General features: G+C 38.2%; 3 protein-coding genes across 5 annotated transcripts; 2 read left to right on the plus strand and 1 right to left on the minus strand.

The window, feature by feature from the left end:
* Window positions 1–4468: 4468 nt before the first annotated feature.
* On the plus strand, window positions 4469–9598 carry LOC122324011 (CMP-N-acetylneuraminate-beta-galactosamide-alpha-2,3-sialyltransferase 2-like). The gene is made up of 7 exons (XM_043218177.1): window positions 4469–5398; window positions 6010–6296; window positions 6835–7028; window positions 7098–7277; window positions 7361–7406; window positions 7511–7630; window positions 8532–9598. The coding sequence occupies exons 2-7, from the start codon at window positions 6030–6032 to the stop codon at window positions 8697–8699; spliced, it is 975 nt and encodes a 324-aa protein (XP_043074112.1). The 5' UTR covers window positions 4469–5398; window positions 6010–6029; the 3' UTR covers window positions 8700–9598.
* Window positions 9599–9947: 349 nt separating this feature from the next.
* Window positions 9948–14803, plus strand: st3gal1l2 (ST3 beta-galactoside alpha-2,3-sialyltransferase 1, like 2). Its single transcript, XM_043218179.1, has 5 exons — window positions 9948–11033; window positions 11245–11438; window positions 11596–11775; window positions 12987–13032; window positions 14626–14803. The coding sequence occupies exons 1-5, from the start codon at window positions 10557–10559 to the stop codon at window positions 14773–14775; spliced, it is 1047 nt and encodes a 348-aa protein (XP_043074114.1). The 5' UTR covers window positions 9948–10556; the 3' UTR covers window positions 14776–14803.
* Window positions 14804–14925: 122 nt separating this feature from the next.
* On the minus strand, window positions 14926–26034 carry st3gal1 (ST3 beta-galactoside alpha-2,3-sialyltransferase 1). Of its 3 annotated transcripts, none has more exons than XM_043218176.1 (7): window positions 26006–26034; window positions 22429–22738; window positions 21494–21687; window positions 21244–21423; window positions 21103–21148; window positions 20898–21017; window positions 14926–15874 (listed from the first exon to the last, which is right to left on the minus strand). In XM_043218176.1, exons 2-7 carry the CDS (start codon window positions 22699–22701, stop codon window positions 15836–15838), a joined length of 852 nt encoding a protein of 283 aa, XP_043074111.1. In that variant the 5' UTR covers window positions 22702–22738; window positions 26006–26034; the 3' UTR covers window positions 14926–15835. The 3 variants fall into 3 exon arrangements, with proteins under 3 accessions (XP_043074111.1, XP_043074108.1, XP_043074110.1); XM_043218173.1 differs by lacking the exon at window positions 14926–15874 and adding an exon at window positions 18935–19792; XM_043218175.1 differs by lacking the exons at window positions 14926–15874; window positions 26006–26034 and adding exons at window positions 18935–19792; window positions 23754–23798.
* Between the last annotated feature and the right edge of the window lie 537 nt (window positions 26035–26571).

A 26571-nucleotide genomic window follows, 5' to 3' on the forward strand; every position in this document is an offset into this window, starting at 1 on the left:
GCCTTCCCCGAGCCGCTTCCCAAGATGGCCGCCTTCCCCGAGCCGCTTCCCAAGATGGCCGCCTTCCCCGAGCCGCTTCCCAAGATGGCCGCCTGCCCAGCGCCGCTTCCCAAGATGGCCGCCTGCCCAGCGCCACTTCCCAAGATGGCCGCCTGCCCAGCGCCACTTCCCAAGATGGCCGCCTGCCCAGCGCCGCTTCCCAAGATGGCCGCCTGCCCAGCGCCGCTTCCCAAGATGGCCGCCTGCCCAGCGCCGCTTCCCAAGATGGCCGCCTGCCCAGCGCCGCTTCCCAAGATGGCCGACTGCCCAGCGCCGCTTCCCAAGATGGCCGACTGCCCAGCGCCGCTTCCCAAGATGGCCGCCTGCCCAGCGCCGCTTCCCAAGATGGCCGTCTGCCCAGCGCCGCTTCCCAAGATGGCCGTCTGCCCAGCGCCGCTTCCCAAGATGGCCGCCTGCCCTGCGCCTCGTGCAAAGCCTCCAGTGCCCGCGCCTCGTGCAAAGCCTCCAGTGCCCGCGCCTCGTGCAAAGCCTCCAGTGCCCGCGCCTGTGCAAAGCCTCCAGTGCCCGCGCCTCGTGCAAAGCCTCCAGTGCCCGCGCCTCGTGCAAAGCCTCCAGTGCCCGCGCCTCGTGCAAAGCCTCCAGTGCCCGCGCCTCGTGCAAAGCCTCCAGTGCCCGCGCCTCGTGCAAAGCCTCCAGTGCCCGCGCCTCGTGCAAAGCCTCCAGTGCCCGCGCCTCGTGCAAAGCCTCCAGTGCCCGCGCCTCGTGCAAAGCCTCAAGCTATCCCACCCTCCCACCCTTGATACACATTGTCGATGGATCTCAGCAGCCCCTGCACTCATCCTCTGCCCTCCACCTGGAGCTCGCCATGGGTCTGCCAGTCTCCATCGCCACCATGGGTGAAGGATCCCTCGCTTCATCGTCCCGCCTCCGAGTCCCAGACTCCACCTCGGCTTGTAGACCCGACGGCTCCCCCTGGGCTTCTAGCTCCCTCCTCTCCACCGTGCTCCGTCAATCCACCAGCTTCACCAGGCTCCATCGTCTCTCCGGCTACGCCTTGGTCGGTCGTCGACCATCCGTCTCCTCAGGATTCCACTCCTCCAGCTTCGCCTCGTCCCTCCATCCCTCTGGCTCTGTCAGGCTCCTCCCTCCCCCCGGCTCCACCTCAGTCCTCTGTCGCTCTGGCTGCGGTGTCGCCTGTGGTGTCGCCTAGGACCTCCAGCGCCTCTGTGTCACCCTGGCTCTTCAGCTCTCCGCCTCAGTCTCCTCGACCACCTGCTCTGCCACCGTCGGTCGGCTCCATGGGGTTGATGACCGTTTCCTCTCCATGGCTCCTCCCTCCGTCGGCTCCAACACTGACCATCATGGCTGGGCTCTGGATTGCCTCCCGCTCCGGACTCCTCCTGTCTTCTCCCTGGCTCCTCCCTCCATCTCTTCCTCCCTGGACTCCGTGTGCTGACTCCCTCCCGGAACCCCCTCCCAAGCTAACAGTTATGTTTTGTATGGGGAGCGCCAGGAGTCGCTCCTAGGAGGGGGGCTATGTCACCAAGCCAGCAGAGGGAGCCCTGACCTCTGGGTGATCTGCATCCACTCCCTCTGCGACAACTTCCTGTTCCAGGACTATAAAAACTGCAGCAAGCCACTCACCTGCAGGTTGCATTGTTTCGCCTGTTGTATTGTAGTTTCCGAGTTTCCTAAGTTGTAGATCCTTTGGTTTTGACCCTGCCTGTCTTTAGATTCTGTGATTGTTTGCTGCCTGACCTGACCACCGCCTGTCTCTGGATTTTGTTATTGCCTCGCCTCTTATACATCTGTTTGCCCTGTTTGACGCCTGCCTGTTTTGACCATGCCGTTGTTCAATAAAAGCCTGCACATGGATCCGCACGCCTCAGACCGCTCATTCGTGACAATACCAGGGCCATAGTACGACCCCAAAAGGTTCCCAGAGTTCCCCATCTCTGTACTGTATCTCTGTAGAAAACAATTCTTTTATCATTTTAGAGTAATTAGCTTTGCTCCTTGTTGGTTTAGGAGACTGTGAATAGATTAAAAAAATATATCAACATAAAAATTAACATGAACATTTTATATAACCTAACACTAAAATAGCTGATTACTTAAAAGACGCACACTACCATTTACTACCATTCAAAAGGTTGAGGTACGATTTTTTGCTTTTGTCCAGAAATTAATTAAACTGTAGTGTGCACATGCACGCATATCTATATTTCACATTTTTAATAAACATGCATTCTTCCTTGATCTTTTTTCACTGTCGAGAGTTTAAAGAACCGACTTCTATTCAGTGTGAAAAATGAATGGAACTGGCCACACCTTCAATATTTAGGCTAAAACATACTGAAATTAAATCCAAAGAATTTCAAAACAGTCACGCATGAATTCCCTTGACACAGCACAATAGATACAATGGACCTTGTAATTGCAATGAACCAAAACGAGTTTTCTGATATGTTTGGCTCCATTTCAAACACAATGAACCAGCGCACTGGAATGATTTCTATTGAATCATTTGGCACTGAAGACTGAAGTGATGGCTCAAATAAAGTATGTTTTACATAATATGAAAGCGTTCTCAGTTTACCGTGCATTGGGCTGGATTACCGAGTGAAAAACACTCTAACAAAACCAAGAAGATGACCTTCATATATTTACCCCAGAGCATTTTTGATTGATTGATTGATTGACTTCTGCTCTTTGATTAAGGGCCGGTTCAGAGTAAGGTTGAGGTAATTCCAGGTCAATCTTCTAGCACCTTTCTTCATGAGATCAGCTGCAGGAATTAATTACAATTAATTAATTACAATAATGATAATTATTTATAGAAATCATTGATCAGATGAAGAGTAGTAAGAGTAGCAGATTTAAAGTTATATATATATTTTTCCATGACACTAATTTGGGCTGGACCTATTCAAATATTCCAAAACATGATCCAGATGCTTGTAGTGAACAATTACATTCTTCTGCCATGTTTATGGAGGTAAATTTAAAGAGAAAACATTTAAAGAATAAATTGAAGATAACACAACGTGTCAATATTTTCTAATATCCAACTCTCTAATATCCAGCATAAAAAGTTTCCAATAAACTAAGCAGCTTATTTATTTGCAACATTTTGAAAAAGAAATGTCTCAAGTTATAAAAAAGTAATGACCTCCCTCTTGCAATTTTTTAAGGATTCTTATTATATTGTGATATATTTAATAGTAGAAACACAAAACGACAGAAGTAAACTTCTTTCTACTTGAAGCTGCGCACTATCTGCTCTGCTCTTTATCCACTTTTTTTATGATGTAAAAATGGGTGCCGCCATTTCTATGGGTAGCCTATAGTTTCCCTTCTCATCTGCATCCAGCCATTTTTTGCACAGTTTGTTTTGCTGCTTGATATTGAAAATCGGTATGTCTTATCGTGTTGTTTTAATGCATTATTTGTTATGCATAAAGTTTGTAACCAGGCTGTTTTGGGTCATGACTTTCATAGTATTTTTTCCTACTATGGAAGTCGGTGCTGATCCAAAACAGCCTTGTACAAACTTTCTTCAAAATATCTTCCCGTATCGGCAGAAGAAAAAAAATCTGAAACTACTCAAGGATGAGTAAATGATGACAGAATTTTCATTTTTCAGTGAACTATTTCTTTAAACAATTATCTCTTTGATTAAATAATTTAGAATTTAATGCCAACACAAAAATGGCTAAATCGCGTCTGGGGGAATGATAAAAATGGGCATTTTATATAGTCTGCGAATGTATAACATTTATGCAAACTTGCTTTATTTGCCTTTTGAAAAAACAATACTGTATCACTGGCTTCATTTTTCTGTTTGTGCCAGGAAGATTAAGAGACACCCTTTAGTTTTGGCCTGGTTTTCAGTAGCAACTGAGCGGATTTTGTTGCGAAAACCTGGCAACCCTGAAGACGACGTTACCCCCCCTACCAAGTACGTGTTTTTGTGTTAACGCGCAATAAAGATTTCCCCGCATGTTTGGACTCCCTATCACCAAAATATGTCCGAAATAACATTTTAAAACTTACAATTGGTGTACTGGATAACAATAAATGGGTTATTTAAAAAGGTTATTTTTCCAAACTGGGGGCGTGTTCGTGGCGCCCCTGCGGTTACTGGTGTTACGACAGAAAATCAGAAAGAGCTCACAGTTGAACTCACAACAAACGCACTGGCTCTGAAGTAACATAGTCTGACATTATAACGTGTTTGTGTCATGCTGGTCTTTAGAAATCAGAACCGGTTTAAAAAGTGCATGCGAAAAAGTGCTACGAAGCATGTTCTAATTTATATATATATATATATATATATATATATATATATATATATATATATATATATATATATATATATATATATATATATCTATATAGCTGTCTTACTTTTTTCAATAGAGAATGACCACTGAGTTATCAGAATTATTTATATAAATACAAAGCCTCGGAAATCAAAGCGTAAAAGAGGGAGTAAATATCCAATTACCATCTGATAAATAACCAGGAAACTGTGACAAAAAGTAAATATTCACCCCCATTTAGTGTTTGAGTCCAGCGATGCGTGCGCGTCCGTGGACCTTGATCGTGAACGTCAGGAGTTACTGATATCCACGGTGTGCACCAGAAGACTAGATCGATTCTCTTCAGCACGGGTTTAAAGATGATCGACAAATGCTCAGATAGACTCAAAGACCCACGCTGGTTTTAAGCTACGAAACATTACGGACTGTTACAGGCTACAGCTCCGCGTAAGACTGAATGCATTACTTTTAATAAAGCATTCTCCCGTTTTATAAGACAACTTTTCGATTTTAGGTTGTTGATTAAAAAAAAACAGATGCTGTAAACCATGCTGTAAATCTCAAAAGAATGCTTAAAGACCCACAAATACGCAGATAAATAAATGAATTAAATACATAATGATAATGATGATTTTCTCTGGACCGGTGTAATTTGTCAGTTCTCATGCATGCTTACTGTCTATATTTAAAAAGCCCATCCTTGTTGATGCTATTGGACAGGTAGACCTCATCGTCTCCACTCACCGTGCTCCAAAAAAAAAAAAAATCAAAGACATTTTTAAAACGCTTTATGCACTGTTCGTATTCATGTCGAGGATTTTTTATTATTATTATTTGTAACTGCATCTTGGCACCATCCAGCAGAAATATGAACGGGTAAAACCGGTCATTCGAGTTGAGAGGCAAACATAAAATGCCTTTTTTTATTGAGGAGGCAGAAGATTTCGGCGCTCGGATTCTTTGATGATTCGGATGTTAAGAAAAAAAGTCCAGGAAAAGTAATTGCTTGCTATAATATATACTCCGATCAATACTGGCTCAGGAGAGACGGGGAACCTATTCTTACGATTTAGGTAAGTACCCCCAGATGTTGGGGTAATTATTAAATTGGTTATTAGTAGTCAATTTGTATTTAAATTCGTTTAAAATGTCTGGTCTCCGGAACATTTGTAATACAGTATGAGCTATTTAACAGCAGTTTTGATAAAGTGAGCAAGTCTGAGAAGTTTGTGTTAAAAAAATTAGGCTAACTAAACTTAACTTTTTTTTTAAGCTAAAAGGCCGATTTAAAACGCTTTATTTTTTTGTATAATTTATTATTATTTTATGTTTTCAATATTGAAAAAAGCGACAACGTAAGCGCATTAATTAAATAATGACGCAAAAATGATTAAATATTTCTCAAAACGTTAATTTACTTTTTAATTTTCCATATAGCCGACTGAAAAGCGCCTCTAAAGCGGAGTCGAAGTTATATGGTATCTTTTATGGTTTTTACTTATTATGGTTCGAAAATCCAGTTTAAAATGTGAGAACTCATACGATCCATCAGATATTGCGCAATCTATCGCGCATCTTCGCGGGGTGGTGGCTTCAGAAACAGACCCGTGTCTCCTGAAGATAAGAAACTTTAACGCATAACCGCTATTCCGTCTTTCTAATAAAAATGGTATTTGTCCACCAGGAACACGACGCGCGCCAAAGATGAGCATCTTCAACAGACGGGCGTCTCACTACATCACCCTGCTTCTGAGCTTCACCACCGTCTTTCTTTTGTTCACCCAAAACCCGATCGAAAACACCGCAGACTCCTTCGACGACTCGATCTTTGAAGCCTCGTGCTCCTGTAAATCCTGCGTCATGGGCTTCATGGACGACGACTGGTTCATTTATCGATACGATCCCAGCATTGCACCTCTGCTGAACAGAAAAAACAGCGTGTTGCGTCGAGACACCTACAAATGGTGGAGGGTACGTCTTTAAAGCCGAATATTCTCTTTATCAAAGACTTCAAAGTCGAGCGGAGGTCTGTTATATAAAATGATATATTTATATTTATATAGTTATGTAAAATCTGTATAGGACCCCACCCATGAACTGTGAAGTCACGTGTTTGCAGTTTGCATTGGGGTATAATAATAAAACAAATCCAAAAGGTTTTTATCATAATTTTTTTGTGACAAGGAACGCTCTCTGTGATATTCATATAGGTCTTTTATAATGACAGTATCATTTCGACATTACTTAAAGAGTGCAACGAAAATCCCAGGCCAGAAATTGTTTAGCTTGCAAGTTCTGTGTCAAGATAATAATTCGCACATACGCAGTTTCATAAAAGCACGTAACATCCTGAAGTAGCTTCTTAAAACTAGTCGTGTCAGGTGAGGAATGTCCTGGAGTCATGTAGAAATGTGAAAATGAAACCACAGATCATTTGTTTGATCTTGATGGTCTACGCACGATTAAGTTTTTAAAAGATACGATCTTGAGCTTTCAAATATTTGCCCAGGCTCTTCAACCATCAACGCTCAGAGTCAACTACACGGAGGTGGTGGATCAGATGTTTTCTCTCTTTCCTGATGAAGAGCACTACTCGGACGCCGGTCCCGATCGCTGCAGAACCTGCGCTGTGGTGGGAAACTCTGCGAACCTTCTGGGGTCCCATTATGGCTCTATGATAGATTTCCACGATGTCGTGATTAGGTACTAGAAGGAGAAAACGAGAACGGTAGTTCTTTAGATAGCCTATCAACACCTGCATTGTTCCCTCAGGATAAATAAAGGCCCGACAAAAGGTTACGAGAAGGACGTGGGTTCAAAGACGACTCACAGGATTCTGTATCCTGAGAGTGCCATGGACTTGGACAACTCCACCCATCTGGTGCTTTTTCCCTTTAAGATTCGCGACATGCAGTGGCTCATAAGCACCTTCACCACTAGGCACATCAAACGGTGAGGGTGCTTTTGAAAAAACAATAAAAAAAACGCATACTTATATATCTGCATAACTAGTGAGCCGTCTTTTTGTTCCTCAGTACCTACATGCGAGTCAAACCTTCAATCCAAGCAGATGAGAATAAGGTGAGCATCCACGTCATGAAATGAATGTCAATAAAAATCCAAGAGATTTGTTTATTAAGCCTTAATATGAGCAGTGGTGCGTGTCTAATAATGTTCTTGTTTAGGTGATGGTGCTCCACCCTGCTTTCATTAAATACGTCTATGAGAAATGGCTTCTGAAACATGGCAGATATCCATCTACTGGCTTCATTACTATAATATTTGCCCTGCATATCTGTGATCAGGTAAAACTGTTTAGATTATCATATTACACAAACAGAAGTTAAGCGTGTGAAAGGCGCATGATATGAAGCAAAACACACATAAGGCACACAAATATTTGCCTTTCAATTTTGCATGTGCACAAACAATTCACATATTCGCCTGGATGGCATTCATTCGGGGGTTTTCTGTACACTGCATGTCATTTACTTCGCATCCATGCATTGCCGCACGCTTTGGTGGACGTTTCGTCATCGTTTAAACACCCACAAGTTGCTTTAACCCTATAATAATATCTTTCTTCTTTTGAACACAAAAGAAGGTATTTGGAAGAACGTGGGTAACCCACGTTGCATCTGGTTCCCACTGACTCACATGGTATTTTTGCCCCTAACTAACCGATAACCGATGTGCTTTAAGGGTGACTCCACCCCGAAAGATGAAAAATATGTAATTAATGTCATTCCAAACATGTAAAAATGTAAGATATTTTTTGCTGAAACCCAGGAGGGTTGTGACTGTCTCATTGATTCCACCAGATGATCTACTAAATAGTTAAACACGTTGCATTTTCCATGCAAAACGTATTTTTGTAGCTTCACAATATTAAAGGCACCTAAAGGCAGATGGAGCATTCAGAAGACATCTTTCATGCTTTTCTGCACCTTGACGGGGTAATTGTTTGGCAGTCAACGGAACATTCACAGGCCTCCCGATTTTCAGCAAAAATATGTTTTGTTTCGGAAAACAAACAAAGCTTTTATTGGTTTAGAACGACACGGAGGTAAGTGATTAATGGCAAAACCATTGAGTAACCATTTAGGTAAAAGTTGAAGTGTCCGCTTGTGTGTTTTGAGAGCGGAAATGGTTAAATGATTTAAATATACACGATAAAATGACAAAACCGCTCCGTCTCTTACGCAGGTGAACGTCTTTGGCTTTGGGGCTTCAAGCACCGGAACCTGGCATCATTACTTTGACAAAAGCCGCACTCACTATAAAGGGGGCCCTCACGGTGGAGACTTTGAAAACAAAACTATGCATCAGCTTCAGCAGAGAAACAAGATTTCAATATATAAAGGGTATAGATAAGAAAAAACACACAATGAACAGAGATGTTCGGTTTAATGTGTTAACAATTTAACAACCCATTCATTTAAAAGTACGTTTTGGGCAGCGATGAAGTCATTTTGTCTACATCTTTATTGGCAAAAAATACATAACTTTCTTGTGGCCAAGAGTTTCAAGGGTTAACAAACAGCTTTGCTACAGTTATGCAGGTTTTAGACTAAATATAAAGGGATAAATGAGAGTTATATTCAATGAAGGATCTTAAAATTGATTATATAGCTACAAAATGAATGTAATGAAAGGTAAAAATATTTATTTTAACTAGGGCAGGTAAGCGATTAAAAGTTTTTATCTAATTAATTACAGATTAATTGCACGTCAAATATTGCTGAGAAATTACTTCTAAAAGATCATTTATTTGTTGTTTTAAAGCGTCAAGCGAACATTACGGCAACTAGCTTCAGCAAGAAATATTTTGTTTGATAAAATGTATAACATATACACTTTTAGACTATGAATGTAAGTCAATGATGACACAATTGTCATTTTTGGTTGGGTAAACTATACTTTTTATAATTTATTTTATTATTATTATTACTATGGAAATGTATGTATGTATGAAATTGTTTATTTAATAAAATTATACTCTAAATAATAAACGAAAACTGCCAGCAGGTGCTGGTAAAGTCATCGAGTCATTTATTCATTTATTTGATTCATCCAAATGGATGATTCATTCAGGAGTGAAGTTCTGAACAGAACACATTCAGGGCTTTTCAGAGATAACAAATGTTTGGAAGTTTCTCTATAACATATAAATTATTTAGTGAAAAAATGTACAACTTTATGATAATATGGTTATATTTTGTAATTGTCATTTAAATCTAAATCATTTTCAAATTGTTTGTCATAAAGCAACATCTCAGGAAGGGATTTCAATCCAGATATTTCGTCGCATTCTGTGTTTTTTTTGTAGACGTTCCAAAAATAAATAATAATAATTGTTTTTATCCTACCGGTCACTATCGTTTTTTTTTATCCTACGGTCATCAACATGTTTAATCATTCCACGTCCACACTCAACAAAACTAACTGTGAATTCATATATTAATACGAGACACCTTAAAGATGATGTGTGCCAAAAACTCTTTGTCACATCTTTATGTTAACATGCATTATTAGCCTTTTGTTTTGGAGCTTTGATGCCGCCATCATTTTCTTGATGATGCCCCCATCCAGTAAAAGTTTATGGCTTTATAAATGGAAAAACTTGCGTGACCAGTGGGATTAAATGGGTAAAACAACAGAAATCTAGCAAATCGTGACTTTTTGAGTCTAGCCTTAATTCAATAATAAAGTTTATAAACACAAGGGTAAGATCGAGTTTAATCTGACTCCACTCGACTTTGATTCGGGTCAAGTATAGTTTATGTAATAAGAGGCTGTTTTGCAAACAATTCATTTTACGCAGACAATATTTGCATAGCGGCTATCAATAGTAATGTGTGGTTCATTTAGACGGCACAAGCCCTCTGTTTTATTTCATAAAGGCGTAACATTTCGTTGGTATTGTGAATGTACACAAATAAAAAAGGGCCTTTACAGTTCTGAGTGATGCATTACTTTGACCTTTTTATGAGCAAAAATTACAACGTAAGACGAAAAAATTGTGATATGCATGAACTGTTTTATAACTATATATTTTTGGGGGGTACAGCCGAATTAAACTTCAAACTATTTACATATATAAAAATCACGTTTCCACGCATACTACGACTTTCTGCAGTGCTGCGCTTAAGTCCGATGATATTCAGCTTCTAAAAATGTTACGCATTAAAAAAAAATAAATCATCGGTGCACCGGTGCCGAAGGCTCAGCATGCATAGGCCTGCTCATTCATGTAAAACCAGTCTGTGGAGCTTGTGGGGTGACGGTCACATTCCACAGGTGAATTCACGGTATCTTGAATTCAGAAGTAACACCTGTATTTTGAACAAATGCAAGAATGTTCATTTAAATGCTGATGATTGCTCTTTTATGCCCAGAACTTCATACTTTATACTTTATATACATATTATTTTTTTCCTGCAGGAGAATAGAGGAGCAAAGATGCAGCTGTTGTTGCGTTATCAGGGTTCCTATATGACAGGGGTCATATGTGTGATTATATTCTGCATGCTCCTGGTGTTCCGAACTCCTGTGGACGAGGTCTCAGAAGGCACGTGTGCATGCAATGGCTGCATCAGGCAGCAGACCCGCAGTTTTTGGTTCAATGAACTCTATGATCTCTCTATTCAACCACTGCTTAACCGTGAAAATTATGTCCTTAGTGAAGATATCTGCAAGTACTGGAAGGTATTGATCTGTAAAATGGCACCGATTCCAAAAACCAGTGAGATGCTGTGTAGGCAGTATGTGTGTTTAATTAATTTTTTTTTTAAATCAGCGTTGAGTTTCCTGTGCAGTTGGATTTTGGAACAGAATTTAAATGCAAGAATCATCATATTATTTCTTTATTGTGAGCCTCAAAATAGCAAAACCTCTTCTCTTTTCCATGACATTCCAGGATCTTCAGAAAAATAAGAACGATGACAACTACACAGCAGTGGTGGAGAAGTTGTTTTTTCTGTTTCCAGATAAAATGCAATACTCGGATGCTGGTCCAAAGCGCTGCAGGACTTGTGCTGTGATCGGAAACTCAGGGAACCTTAAAGGATCTTGTTATGGACACCTCATAGATCTTCATGACTTTGTCATTAGGTAACGAAGGAGATCTTTAATTCCGAGATATATTTAGTCAGAGGCTTACAGATGTTGCAGTCTGCCATTATTGCAAGTTTCTCTTGGTCAGCATGTAGCCTTTGCGTATTCTCATATTTCATATGTTTCTTGACCCAGTCGTGCTTTTTTAAGCTAGGATAAATATGGGCCCAACAAAAGGTTATGAGAACGATGTGGGGTCTAAGACCACTCACCGGTTTATCTATCCTGAGAGTGCTACAGATGTGGACAACTCCACCTACCTGGTGCTTTCCCCTTTCAAGATTCTGGATATGGAGTGGCTCATCAGTGCCTTTACCACTAAAAATATCACACGGTGAGCAACATTTCTTCACTTAAAAAAAATTAGTGGGGTTTTTTGGCATTGATAGTTCCATTAAAGGGTTAGTTCAAATGAAAATTCTGTCATTATTTGCTTACCCTTATGTCGTTCCAAACCCGTAAGACCTTCGTTCACCTTTGGAACACAAATTAAAATATTTTTGGATGCAATCAGAGATTCATCGGACCCTCATTTAAACTTAAATGAGCCCAGGTCCAGAAACAACATAAAAAACATCAGTGGCTCAATTTCAGTTTTGCAATGCTAGGAAAATCCTTTTTATTTTTATTTTTTTGCGCAAAGAAAAAAAATATAATTTACTCAAACACCCTGCTGAAAAAAACTAAAACAAAAGAACCCTGCCCAAAACAGAATAGAAAATTCTACAGTTTTTTTTTCTTTTTTTTAGCATGGCCATTCTTCTCTTCTGGTTTGCGTCTTCTGCCATTTTAGAGTATCACAACACATGCGTAAAATGCTACTTTAAAAGGAGTGGGGTTGTTTGTTTTTCAAAAGTTCCTGGCACCCTTATAAGGAAATAGACTTTCCTGTCATTTTTTATTTGTTTCATTTCGTTTAGGTTCACAGTAGATCACCGCTTAGAAGAATGCTTGTGTTTTAAGGCATTTCAGGGGCCCTTTAATATTTTTCACACTAACATCTGTTTTAAGATGAACCAAAAAATCTCCTATTTTTAGTTTGTAGTTGACTTTGTGTCATGACATGTGTTAATACCCCAAAGATGAAGCGTAACCATGCGGATCCTGGAACATCCTATCTGTCAGCCGGTCATATTTAGTGTTTGTGTTGGGACTCAAATTGAAATGTAATAAATCCTGTTTCTCAGTTTCTTTTTAGCAGTAGTTAAAATAGTGTGTATAAACCACGCACCACTAGCAGCAACAAAGTGCACTGATTTGTTAAAACGAACGAGCTGGACTGAGCAAAGCGACATCGGCTCAACCAATGAAGTGCGTTTAGGGAGCTAGGGGTTAACTGTTAACTGGATAAAGGAGGTCTATAATTCATCTCTAAGGCATTGTCTTGGCTGCTAGAAACACTGGCATGTTAATGGAAGGTTTTCCTTAGAAATTATAGACCTCTTTGATCTGGTAAAATGCCAGGTTTTGGACTTCTATTGCTTATTACCGGGTTAAAATCATGCTTATTTGAATTTATTTTGGCTCTTTTCTTGTCTTTAACAGCACTTACAAAAACGTAAGGCCGAGTGTTAATGCTAACAGACATAAGGTGAGTGGAATGTTAAGGGTTTAGCACATAAAGGGTTCAGATTACCAGTGTCATTCGTGTGACAAATCTGTTGCACATGCAAAAACCTGACAACACCATGACCTTGTCAGTTATACCATACATAAACTGACCTGCATCATTTTTGTCACGTAGATAAAGGAAGTCTTGCACAACACGCACCGAGGCTTGTTGAAGAATTTTTGGAATTCGTGAAGTTGAGCTTCTCAAGTATTTCACACTTCTTTAGAATTGCTTTAGACCAAATCGACTTTGTGCTTTATAAGAACTATTCGTTTTCAGGACATTACACAAAATAGATGCCAGTGTCTTACATAGCTGGGGTAGGCAACGTTGGTCCTGGGGTGCCGATGTCTTTCAGAGTTTCACTTAACGCTAATCAAACACACCTGAACAAGCTAGTCAAGGTCTTCAGGCAGGTGAGGGGTTTTCTCAGGGTTGGAGCTAAACTTTGCGGGACATCGGCACTCCAGGACCGACTTTGCCTACCCCTGCTATATAAGTACAGTTTTGGGTTTGTAAAGTCAGTTTGTTTTCACCTTAAAACAGCTAACCCTTTTACTAAATAGATATTTAATTGTGCCTAAAAAAGTGAGGTTGATGTTTTATCACACTCGGGACAAACAAAAACCTCTATCTTATGAAGTCCAGTGGGTTTTCATAAAAGCGAAATAGTTACAGTTGGTTAGGATTGATTCATACACAAATCAATCTTATTCAGTGAAAAAAGAATTCACATCCAGTCTTTGTTTCAAATGGAGCATAAAAAGTTTACCTCAACCTGAAAAACAGGTAAAGATTTTGTGTACTAAAAATCTTGATAGGTTTTCCTCAGAGCAGTGAATCAGAACACTCATCTGTCAAGTGTTCACGTCTTGTCTGCAGCTCAAAAGCTTTCTTATATGTGCCTTAAGTCAAAATAATGCCCTGTCTTTTAAGAGATTACAGAGCTGTGTTTAAATGCACATTAAGATTGCATTGTGCTCACAGCTTCTGTGGAATCTAATGCATAACGTGCCATTCTAAAATCACAGCAAGGTAAAATAAATTCAGCTTCTACCGCCATGTTGTTGCAAACCTTTATGATTTTTCTCTTTATTATTTTATTAAACGATTTCTTGTCCCTATTGACTTCCATAGCATTTTTTAAGTCACTGGAGACCAGCTATTGTTTGCTTACATATCTTACAAATGTCATGTTTGATGTCAAACAGAAGAAAGTAAGTCGTACAAGTTTGGAACAACTTGAAGACATTTTTGATAAATTGATAATTACGAATATTGTGTTCCTTAAGAATGTTTGTTCTGATGTTCTAAAATGTAAGAATTACTGAAAGTACTGAAAAGAATCGTCTTAAAAATGATCATAAATAGTAAGTTTGGATAGCATGCATTAAATCTCCAAAGGGAAGATGTTTAAATGAATTTATGTGTTTCAAATATTAAACATTAGAAGTGTCTTTATCACTGTAATTATATAAAAATAATTATAATTAGATATTAAAGTGGCTGATCCAAAAGCATCCTATAGTCATTGTACTTAACTTCTTAATTAATTTGTGTAATTCTCGTAAGGTGATGATTCTTCATCCAGCTTTCATTAAGTATGTCCATGAGATCTGGTTGCTGAAACATGGTAAATATCCATCCACTGGCTTTCTTGCTATTATATTCGCCCTGCACGTTGCGATCAGGTACATCCTGTTCCCCTCCATTCGTTTTTGATTAATTATTATTGTCTAGACACTTTCGCCTTCTCTTCCATCCAGGTTTCACGACCAATATGGAAACTGGTACCACTACTCGAGAAAACCTTGACAGGCGCTATGGTGGCAGCTTTGAATTCAACACCATGATGCAGCTGTACTTGGAAAACAAAACGAGGTATTGAAATTTTGGGAATCCCTTGAAATCTGTATCGTTATGAAAGCATTTACCTCACTGTTGTTCGTGCTAGCTATTTGGCCACAAATACTGCCCTTTTGCACTCTTGCTTTGTATTTGGTCAAATAGTTTCATGGAAAAATAACATTCCATTTGTTTTGTCTTTTCAACTGTGTGTCTATGAATGCTTTTAACGAAAAGTGATATTTTTTTTTTGTAATTTTACTCCACATTCATCTTGTTTCAAACGTCGAACGCAAAAGATATTTTGAAGAACGTTGGTAACAAAAACGTTTCTGGAATATATTAAATTGAGCATTAATTTACTAATATAGAAGTCAATGGCATAAACGGTTTGTTAGAGGAAAAAATACTGTCGGTGTCAATGGGGAACTAAATGGTAACCGATATTCTTAAAATATCTTCTTTGTTAAACAGAAGAAAGAAATGTATACGCGTTTGGAACAACGTGAGGGTGAGAAACTGATAGTAGAAACCCAATAGTAAAAATTGTATCCCTTTAATTGTATCTCGCTGCATTTAGAGCAAAAATGCTGATCAATATGTTGTGCATAGACATGTATTTAAAAGTGCATAAAGTTTAAAAAAAAAAAAATAGGAAACTGACACTTGAAAAACTACAAGCTCAATCTATTTCAAAAAACACCCTGAGGCATTTTTTTGTATGTAATTGAAGTGTTATGCTGATGTGCATAAGTGATGTGCAAGAATGAATCCACAGTGATGCAGATTTTGAGCTTCTTTGACTTATTACCTGTGATTAGTACTTTTTGTGTGTGTGTGTTTGCATGTGCGTGTGCATGCGTGTGGTTAGTGAACATTCCATAAATCTCTATTTGTGCGGGCGACCCGAAAGTGGTTTGGTATGTTGCTCAGGTCGTCACAAACAACTTCTTTTTTTTTCGGGGTGTGGAAGACTCTATGGACCATAACCAAAAAAAAAAAAGATTGAACGTTTGAGAGTTTGTGGCGTGACATTTTTGGGTAATCTGATCAAAGTCAACATTAAGGTGACATACCACGAGAATCGAACTTTTCTAAGTTTTAAGTGCTAAAATCATGCATCTACCAACCAAGGAAACATGAACAATATCAACCTAGTAATTCCGTTTCAGCAAGACTTTTTTGCAAAAAACGAGCACAACATTTAATATCTATTTTCTAATGTTCAAACGGCATAAGTGACCGTTGCTTTGTTGGTGACTAAAGGGATTTTGACAAATGTATAATTTGTCATGATTAATTCACTTGTTTCTTTGTGCTAACTTTCAATCGCACCAGGTATTAACTTGCTGGAAAGTCCCGAGCTTTTCATTGTTTTTCTCTTGAGTGTCTGTACAGAGATCAATAAAGTTGTTAAAATCATCTTGAAGTTATGATCACGGTAGTTAAGCCAAACAGAAGTCTAAAACAGGATATACATGTATTAATGGCCTTCAAATACGAGGATAGTCCAAATAACAATTGTATTTAAAAAAAAAAAAGTTACATTTAAAAAAAAAAAAAGGATGATTATTGGGGAAAAAATTTGTTATATTTTTTCTTTATACATTTTACATTAAAAAAAATGCTGATACTGCACTATTTGCCTTAGAGATCTTGAGAATAAACTTAACATTCTTTTGGCTTCACTCAAAAGCAATATTGCCTAAGTGATAAATATCAGACAATGATGAGTTTTGAAATTATGATTCAAAAGAAAGGCATTCATTGAATACACTGGTATGACTGCTTAAAATATCTTCTGACAGTTTGACACAGCTGGCAGCTATAAAACAAGTTTGGGCGGCTGTGTTGATCTTACTGTAATAGGCCATTATATTGTATATTAAAGCCTCAGGTGCTTATAATAATGTAAACCTCATGTTAAACATGTTCAGCAACTGTTGTGCTCTGAAATTGCATCATATTTAGGAAGATTTTGTTTGATTCAGTGTAAGCTAACTTGAAAAATTCCTTCATGTGCTCAACCTCAAGTAGTTCCAAACATGTATGAATTTTGTTCTGCTGAACACAAAGGAAGACATTTTAAATAATGTTTGTAACCAGAGTGTTTTGGTCACCATTGACTTCCATAGTATTTTTTTTCCTACTATGGAAGTCAATGGTGCCCCAAATATATTGCATATGAAAATGCATGCAGATTTGGATCTAGCCTACTCAAAGACTAGTTTTAATTCTAACACGTTTTTAAAGCTCTCACCAAGCCTGCTTTTATTTGATTTAAAGAATTGCAAAAGAAGTAACGTTGCGATTTATACTTTAAATAACTGCTTTCGGTTTTAAATTATATTAAAATGTAATTTATTAAAAGCAACATTTTCAGCATCATTACTCCAGTCTTCAGTGTCACAGAGTCCTTCGTAAACCATTCTAATATGCTGATGTGCAGTTCAAGCTACATTTTTTATTATTATGTATAACAGCCCAGTTGAATCTTACAAATATTCGTGTATTTGAATATGGTGCACTTTCCATCAAGCAGTTGTTGACCAGAATGTGAATAGGCTACTGGCACTATTGAAACGTAATAGTCCTCTGTTTTATCCTGTAAAACTCGAAAAAACACATTTTTAAATCAGATTCAGCTATTCGGTCTAAAAAACTGCATTTTTGTAACATAAGCAGTTCATTTCTAGAATTTGATAAACCTATTCTCACGAAGTAGGATGATTGCAGGTAAAGTGGGACACTGTTAAATGTGGAATTTATATAGTCTTCATTACTTTTAAGATAGACAGCTATAACATACCATATACTTTACCTGCAATCACCCTATATTGGACAAAGGAAACCTTTGTTTTTTGAGTCTGCTTATAATGTTCTAGAAGTCTTTAATGTGTTCGTTATAACAGATGTGTTACTGCCGACAGAAAGTATTTTAGTGAATAGAATATTTTCACAGTCACGATGGAGTTTTGTTTTGAACTGTGGGACAATTTGTAGATATTCTGTAGACAATATATTAAGAAAGCTAATTTCAAGGCAGTGTATCACAGATCACCTCACCTCATGCAGCATTTAAACTTGAGTGGGTCGAACTTTGAAAATCAGGTCGGTCCGAGTCCGATTCGTGAACAAATCTTTTTGTTGTTGTTGTTGTGAACCCGATGATTCATTGAAATGATTTTAAGGAAGAACAGGGCATTCCAAACCCATAAAAAGGGTACCCTTACAAACATTAATCATGGTTTTGCTACATAAAAACATGGTTAGCCTATTGTGTAACCGTCTTATTTTTAGTAAAGGTGTGGTTCTACAAAAGGTAAATCAAGCTGTGATTTTCCAATATGAACTTCTACTAGATATGATTATATTTACTCTGCTGTCCACCAGGAGGCACCAGAAGTATTTTCTCAATAATTCTGAATGCTTGGTACCTGGTCCGTTTCTTACAGAAGACAGCAGGTCTGCACATTTAAATTGTAAATATTTGTAATCGGATAAAAACGTATGCCTCGCAACTTCTTTACAGAAGAACATTCAACATATGCTAGAGTAAGAATGTGGCAAATATAGCACCCGACAATGACGTCTTTTGAATTTTATTGTGCTGTAATACTTTAACTTTGTCCTCGGCGAAGACAGCTGGAAAACGGCTGAGCCTTTAAACAACGCGTCTTTATGGGGGCAAAGTCTCAAATACGCCGGTATTTTAGTATGTTCGCATCAACTGGCTTGCCGAACAGCAACAAGCAAACACGATACTAAAGAAACACACACAGACACAAACGTCTTTGTCTTGGGTAAAATGTTAGCCCAATTGAAAGACTGCATTTGCTAGAATTCGTTTTATTTTACTTTTTCCACTCTGCCCGCACATTTAGACATCCTGTTCACCGAGGCAGACACGTGATGCACTTTCTGCTCTTTAGACATTAAAGTGATGGAATACATGAAAGCGCACACGTGTAGCCACGTTTTCGGAGGCATTCGAATCACTCGGATGCTGTGAAACGAGCTGCAGGGTTCAGCATACGCTATTGAAAGCTACGGGATTTACAAAGATGCAGACACACACGTCACATCTTTTATGTTTAAGAGTCACGACACAAAGCTTTTAGGTGTAGCCTGACGAAAAATGTAGTAGACATTGACACACGCAGCATAATTTACTGCTTAAGATAATGCAAGGCAAACAGGTCGGCAGCGATAAATGGTTTCTGATAACAGCTATCCTTTATGTAATTGTCAGTTTTGTCTGATAGCTCTTCTGCTTCTTTGCACTCGGGTGAGACACATCATTACTTGTATTAGACAAAGACAGTGATCATGGGGAATGTCCATAGGATCCACATCTTTTTTTTTTTTTTTTTTTTAAATACTTCAGTGTGAATAACCAACACTTAACATTTTCTTACAAATACAGAAATACAATTTAAGTGTCATGTGAAAATATTTAGTAATGTTTGATGGAAAATACTTTAATAGTTAACTTAATATGCATAACTGTAGTATTAAAGTATACATTTAAAAGGGTTTTGTTTAAAGCATAGTTTGCATACCAGGCGCAATTGAATATCTATTTATTTATTTTCCTCACAGTACAATTTCTTAGTCGTTTCTAATCCCCCCCCCATTAACAACAACGAATAAATACATATTTCTGTTTTGAAAATGCAGGCTTTTCAAGCAGTTTCATTAAAAGCCTGCACCACAGACACAAGGATTTTTACCACCCTTTATGTATAGAAATCTTGTTTAACAATAGGAGCTCATTTATGGTCTTATTTTCAAAGTCACCGCCGTGACTGCCTCTGTTAAAGTAAGTCAAGCTCCTGTCAAAATAATGATGCCAGATCCCGGCATCTGTAGCTCCAAACCCAAAAACATCGACCTGTGTGAGAAACAGACAGGCAATTCAGGGCCCGGTTGCATGAAAACCCTCAATTATAAGTTTAAGGGTACCCTTAGTGAAACGTGGGTTGCAAGAAAAACCAGGTTCACTTAAGTAAACCCTTAAGTGCTAAAGTGTTCCCTTAAATGTTCCTACAAAGTCCTTAGCATCCATTTAACCTTGATAAGTTCAGGGGATCAAAACGGCTCCCTTGAGTCATCTTTAACAGTGTTTTATAGAATTAAGATCTGCACAAATAAGCATGAGCGTAGTAGGGCAATGACTACGGTAGCATATTAAACTTAACTTACTGTAAAAAGCATGACAAAGCTTTATATTTTATATTATTAATAATTGCTATATTAAACAATATAAAAAGGTAATGTATGTCTTGAGATTTCTGTAACTCATCTTGTCCATCGATCTGTTTACATTTACAGCTGTGTGTTTGTAGCCTCAGCACATACGTTTTTAGATTTGGTCAATTTTCCGTCACTGATCAGTAGGGGGGCTTTCACTTTAGAAACAAAGCTGTTCCTCTGTAAGGACTGTATACAGTTTTGTGTGTTAGGTTTGTATTTTGTTACGTTCCGTTTATGGTCTCACACACTGATTGTGAGATTTGGCAACCGTGGCACCCATTGCCATAATGTTGCCAGGAATCCTTATCTAAACGTTTAAACGGTTAGATAAAGGTGACCGTTAAGACAGCACACCTATGGCACGGTCATGGTTCACTCATTCTGTCGATTAATGCACATGAAGGCTGCATCTGAATATAAGTACACCAGCTTTCAAAAAAAGAAAATTACATTTTCAATCAGCATATTAGAATGTAGACTGGAGTAATAATGTCGACAGTTCTGGTTTGCAACAAAGCAATAAATAACATTTTACAAAAATATTGAAATAGAAAACGGCTACTTTCAATTGTAATAATATTTCACAATATTACCGTTTTTACTGCAAACAGTTTACTATGCCTGGTCTGTAAATGACATGGCCGTGGTTGGTGCTATCAATCAGATAATCCCCTTATACTTAATGGCAATAGTGAAATGTCTGGCTTTGTGAGACGAGTGTTAGAGTAATTGAAAACTTCTACCTGATCACAGACGTGCAAAGCGAATATCAGTGTAATGAATCCAGTGGATGGGTATTTGCCGTGTTTCTGGAGCCAGCTCTCATAGACATATTTAATGAATTCAGGATGGATGATCATCACCTTAAAGACAACCCCAAAAAAACGACTGAATACACCATGCGTGAGAGCCAAAAGTTATACATTGATTGATGCATTTGATTTTCACCTTGTCTTTGTTAGCGTTTACTGTAGATCTCACTCTAATGTAAGTGCTGAAGAAACACAAAGACTCATTCAGTTGTATGTAAAATGTCTGAAGGATCGTTTCTCTTAAATCTGTGAGTGAATATTGATGACGCAGTCTTACCGAGTGATCTGTCTAGCGGTGAAGGCACTGACGAGCCAGCGCATGTCTTTGATCTTAAAGGGCAGAAGAACAAGGTGGGTTGAGTTTTCTAAATCCACGGCACTCTCAGGGTAGAGAATCCGGTGAGTGGTCTTTGACCCCACATCCTTCTCATAACCTTTTGTTGGACCCCTGTTTATCCTGAACACAAAAATGAATCCTAAATCATCTTCAGTTGTATGAATTGTCAAGACTTCAAATTTGAAAATACCTTATGACAACGTCATGAAGATCTATCAGAGGACCATAATTGGATCTCAGGAGGTTCCCAGAGTTTCCCACCACAGCGCAGGTTCTGCAGCGATCGGGACCGGCGTCCGAGTAGTGCTCTTCATCAGGAAAGAGAGAAAACATCTGATCCACCACCTCCGTGTAGCTAACGTTAAAGGTCTCCCTTTGTAGACCCTATGCAAACGTTAAAACAGGATCAGATGGAGCCTCCAGAAGGGGATTATAGGAAAACACATTTTAAAATAAAACCAAAACATAAATGGCAGTCTTAGTTTAGCTAGTACAGGATGAGGAGGTTGACTGTTGGTCTGTGCTGCCATCAAGTGTTTAACATTCACAAATTCTACTTCTGAAAAAACATTGCGCGAAACAAAACTTGATTATTCTGCCGTCCAGCACGTTTGATATCCGCTATTTTTTAACCAAAAGTAATAATGAGACCAGAATAATTTAGAAGCGCGTTCATGATGTGTTGCCATGTTTGCTTATTATAAACGACGCATCTTTGATTAAATAGAGCGATCTGGTAATAATTAGTCGAGGCGTGTGCGCTTTGTTCCCTTTGCAATCTCGCACCGAGCATACAGAAAAGATGGCTTAATATCACTTTACGTTACAATGAATGATCGGTTTGAACCATTTTAGCACGAGCTTTTTAGAAAGCGACCAATCCCTGACTACGCGCATCCTCGCAATCAGGACGTATCCAAACATAATGTGCGAAAAAAATACATAATTTTTCGTTATTTAAACTTTTTCCAAACTTTATTACCAGTCTATGCGATTTCGTGTTTGATTAAATTGGCAAAAAAAATAAATAAATAAATAAAAAAAAAAAAAAGGTATACATACGATTTCTCGATTTTGGGGTCAAACTAAGCACAGTTTCCAGAGATCCGGACTGAACGCATGTACCTTCCACCATCTGTAGACGTCTGGCCGTAACGCACTGTTTCTTCTGTTCAGGAGAAACGGAACAGTGGGGTTGAACCGCGTGAAGAACCAATCGGTGTCGTTCAGATCCGTCACACATTTATCGCAAGCGCACAGACCTCCGCCGGGGAAATCGACGGATGTTTTGAGGAAAGGGTGGATCAGTGCGTTTTGGAAGAGCACGCAAAGAAAGAAGATGCCGATTGTGAAGAGCGCCCTGATGCACAAAGTCCTCCGTTTAACGAAGAGAACCATATTTTCAACCGGCTGAAGAGCGTTTAGAAACCTACACCTGGAGAAAAAAAAAAAACATAAAAAGAGGGAAAAAATGGCGTTGCGATGTTAATATACTTAATACTACTAACTCCACAACTGCCAATAGCTTTGTCTTAAATGTAAAGGAAGGATGAAGGACACGAAGAAACGCCAGCTGTGGAAAAAGTGTTTGTTGTCCTGTACTACTACTATACTCTTTTTTCTTTTTTTTTTAAATCAGCTTTTAAAAAAAAACTAAAATCGCGAAAGATGGATATTATGTAGTAAATCAGAACTGCGTTTCTGCGAGGGACTATTATAAGACGTTGCTATGGTAACCGAATATGCTGCAACCGGTTGCTCATGGAAACTGATAGATGGTGCACCGCACTCGAGCAAATATATAGTTTAAAGAGTTTAATTTTAGTTCTCTTTGCCACAATAACTTAATATTATTATTATTATAATAATAATACACGTTTTATCGTTTCTAATCTTTTTATTCAGGTCTGTGGTATTTGCTAGACTAGAAATAGCTTACATTAGCCTATACGTGCAACACAGTAGCTATAACATAAAAATGCATTTACATTTACGAATAACAGTCTACAGTGAGGTTACTTTAGTTGGCGTTGATAATGCATTAACAACAGCTGACTAAAATGAACGATACAAACACTGATGTTCAGTCAGAATCAAATTTAAAGTGGCAGAATATATAACTTTTTGGTTCGTCTTTATAGTCATCTACATTTGTTTTTTTTCAGGGTCAGCCGTGTAGAAGTGACCCAAAGTTCACCTCTGCATTATAGTGATGTGTAACACTTCAGTAGCCAACATTAAAATTATATTTACAGCTAATAACACTACAACAAGGTTACATTATTTGACGCTGATTAACGCATTAACGGTAATATTATTTTACTAATGTTAAAGATTAAAAATTCAACTTTTTTAGCCCACGTTAATTCAGTTTCATTAAAAACTACCATCAAATATGTTTCAGAACTATTTTAAACTAATGCTATGTTGAATAAATCACTTAAACCTACCTGCTTGTTTGGAAAGGTGAATATGGACAAAAAGCATTAATCAGAACGTAACTATGCTTGTGATCAGGTTAGATAGGAGGCATGTATCAGAGGGGGAGGGGTTTCTTCTAAAGTACACACCTCTATCAATTCAACACCTGTCTCTGGCATATAAATGGTTTAACTGTAACTGCCGTCACTGTAACAAATGTATTGCTCATTTTATTTAATGCATTAATGCAACAATTTTGCACTTAGATTTTTTTTGTGGAAAGTTCATGGATATTTAAAACCATGGACATTTCACAAAGATATTAAGTTGTGTTGCTTTAAATTTAATCTCTGTTAAATGGTGGTGGGGAACATGATTATAAATAGGACGTTTTAATGCAACACCAACAACTGACAAAGGGGAAGTAGGCTATTAAATGCATTATTTTACAGGAAAATGGGTCGTTTTATTTTAAATGTTAAGTGTAAGCAAATAACTTGTTGAATGTCATACCATGATTTTACAAAAGTCCGGATTTTTCCTGACTTGTCAAATAAATAGGCATTAAATACATCCAATTCAAAACCATTCTGATCGTATAACGAATTCTTATTAGAGGAATGGATTATTTATTATCCCAAAATGTATTTAAGGGTTGGACAGCCAGTACGAAATTCTACTAAATTTGCGGATTGCTTTAACTGCAGCATTTACTACTGAGTTTCTCTCACTTAACTCTAGAGGGCGACAAACTCGAAAAAATAGGCTTCGCGACCAGTGTTGCCAGATTGGGAGAGATTTGAATTTGATTGCGCGGTTAAATATTAGCCTGGGCTGGTTTGTGTTTGGTTTGGCGGTTTTGTGGCTGTGACTCTAAACCCATACGTTTTGCAGGCAGTGTATTGCACGTATCGACAGTTGTTTAGAGACAGTCAGAGAAACCAGAAATCAGAGAAACCCTTCCCTTCCGACCATTGTGCGTTAATTGCGCCATCACTCGTTTCTAAACTTTTGTAGGCCTGATATAATGAAACAAAGTACACAATGTAAGATCACTAGGATTAATTAGTTCCGTGGGATTAGTTTAAGTTAAGTGATTCATTCACCAGACTGATGAAAAACACAAAGCATGATTTCTGGGAAAAGGATTCGTTGGTCAGTATAATCAATTTACAGACAAGGATCAGTAGTAATTTACTTAAATACACCGTAGGCCTAGAGATATTGTAAAATAAAACAATTTACAGTAAACATTAGCATAAATGTTTCGTTTTAATATCAGCTAGCAAACGTCAATTGTTAGTATAATTATTATTCACATAAAAAATATGCTGATTTGCTGTGCTAGAAACATTATTTTCAGTGTTGAGAACAGCTGTTATTTAAGGTTAGTTTCTGATACTGACATCTGAGCACTTCACTTTGATACCCTGCTCTTGCTGCCCTACCAAAGTCATAAAATGGATGTGAAAAAAAAAACTATCCTCAAGAACCTCACAATACATGGCTTTCCACAAAAGGAAATGACTGTGGTGAAATTAAAGTTAATCCAGAACCAGGAAGGTGTAAAAATATCCTGCAGACACACCTTCACGTCACAAACTGAATGACACAACAGGATGAGCAGTCCTCGTTCTTTTCAATGTTTAATCACTATTTTCTCCAGATTTATTCCTTAATCCTAAAGAGTTTGTCCCTGAAGGTTTCACGTTACTGAAGTTTGTGTCAGAAATAATAGAAAGCTATAGTTTGAACGTTAGACCTAGCCTGCCCAAAGATTATTTTACAGAATGTAATGTCTTACAGTGGCACATTACTCGCAATGTTAGCTCCTATTTTAAATTTTGGTTCAAATTAATTTATAGAATGATAGTCATTTTACCATGACTGCTAACGTGCTGTGGTTCACACTAACATACTTATCTACTGTGATATAATATTCATTTTACAAATGAGGAAAAATCCTTTGACTTATTTATTTAATCACTATGTGACATTCAAAAAGTTATTTGCTTACATGCTAGATAAAGCGCATTGATTTTTTGACCACCTGAACCTTTTCAATGCTAATCAAATGCTGCTGGTTAGCAGAGACTTTAGACTAAAAGTTTTTATAAGCGGCATATATGTTACTATATACTACTATGTCTGTCTTACTATAGCTCAGTTAGTTTTCGGAGGGTCCTGAAACTGAACTAGTTGAGCAAGTGCTATTGAGGTAAAAGCCAAAATCAGCACAACCTCCATATGTTGTGAATGTGTGCTAATATGATGTGCTGACCTGATTCTGGATCATTGTGAGCATTTGCATGGCTTGATAGCATATGTTTCATCACACCTCTCCCTTTATACCAGTCACACCAATTTAGTACTGATTGCAAGCAGCTGTGCATCTGGAGGTTGCATACGAAGGGTTTGAGTCGTTGATTTAAAAAAGAAAGCAACCCAGCACAAACACTGTCAAATTAAGAAATATTTAACACTAGGTTCTGCTTCAAGGTGGCGCTCCAGAAAGCAAGTTATGCAACATACCTAAGTATGTTTAAAAGTAAGCAGATAACCTCAACTTTCGTTTCGGAAAATGGAGGTGACTTTCAGGGTATGCAAGTAGCCAAAGCAACTTGCTTTCTGAAGAGAACCTGCTCTGGAGTATGTTATGTTTTAGGGTTATCTTACTTGGAAGCGACAGTACATGCGCTACTGAAGACCAAATGTGCACACAATTATATTTGACCGTGGACCACAAAACCAGTCTTTAGTTGCTGGTGTATATTTGTAGCAATAGTCAAAAATACGTTGTGAAAAAAAATTGCTGTATTTTTTTTATGCCAAAAATCATTAGCATAG

Source organism: Puntigrus tetrazona, chromosome 19 (genome assembly GCF_018831695.1).
Source record: "Puntigrus tetrazona isolate hp1 chromosome 19, ASM1883169v1, whole genome shotgun sequence".
In the NCBI taxonomy this organism is placed as follows: domain Eukaryota; kingdom Metazoa; phylum Chordata; class Actinopteri; order Cypriniformes; family Cyprinidae; genus Puntigrus; species Puntigrus tetrazona.

Bases quoted from the DNA above. Each gene is read 5' to 3' on its own strand.
- st3gal1 (XM_043218173.1), bottom strand. From the start codon at position 22,701: ATGGTTCTCTTCGTTAAACGGAGGACTTTGTGCATCAGGGCGCTCTTC. The intron at 21,149-21,243 runs GTAAGACTGCGT...GTGTTTCTTCAG, and splicing joins ACCGCTAGACAGATCACTCG to CACTTACATTAGAGTGAGAT. The intron at 21,018-21,102 runs GTGAAAATCAAA...GTTGTCTTTAAG, and splicing joins TAAACGCTAACAAAGACAAG to GTGATGATCATCCATCCTGA.
- LOC122324011 (XM_043218177.1), top strand. From the start codon at position 6,030: ATGAGCATCTTCAACAGACGGGCGTCTCACTACATCACCCTGCTTCTG. The intron at 6,297-6,834 runs GTACGTCTTTAA...ATATTTGCCCAG, and splicing joins ACACCTACAAATGGTGGAGG to GCTCTTCAACCATCAACGCT. The intron at 7,631-8,531 runs GTAAAACTGTTT...TCTCTTACGCAG, and splicing joins CCCTGCATATCTGTGATCAG to GTGAACGTCTTTGGCTTTGG.
- st3gal1l2 (XM_043218179.1), top strand. From the start codon at position 10,557: ATGCATAGGCCTGCTCATTCATGTAAAACCAGTCTGTGGAGCTTGTGG. The intron at 11,439-11,595 runs GTAACGAAGGAG...TTTTTAAGCTAG, and splicing joins CTTCATGACTTTGTCATTAG to GATAAATATGGGCCCAACAA. The intron at 13,033-14,625 runs GTGAGTGGAATG...AATTCTCGTAAG, and splicing joins TTAATGCTAACAGACATAAG to GTGATGATTCTTCATCCAGC.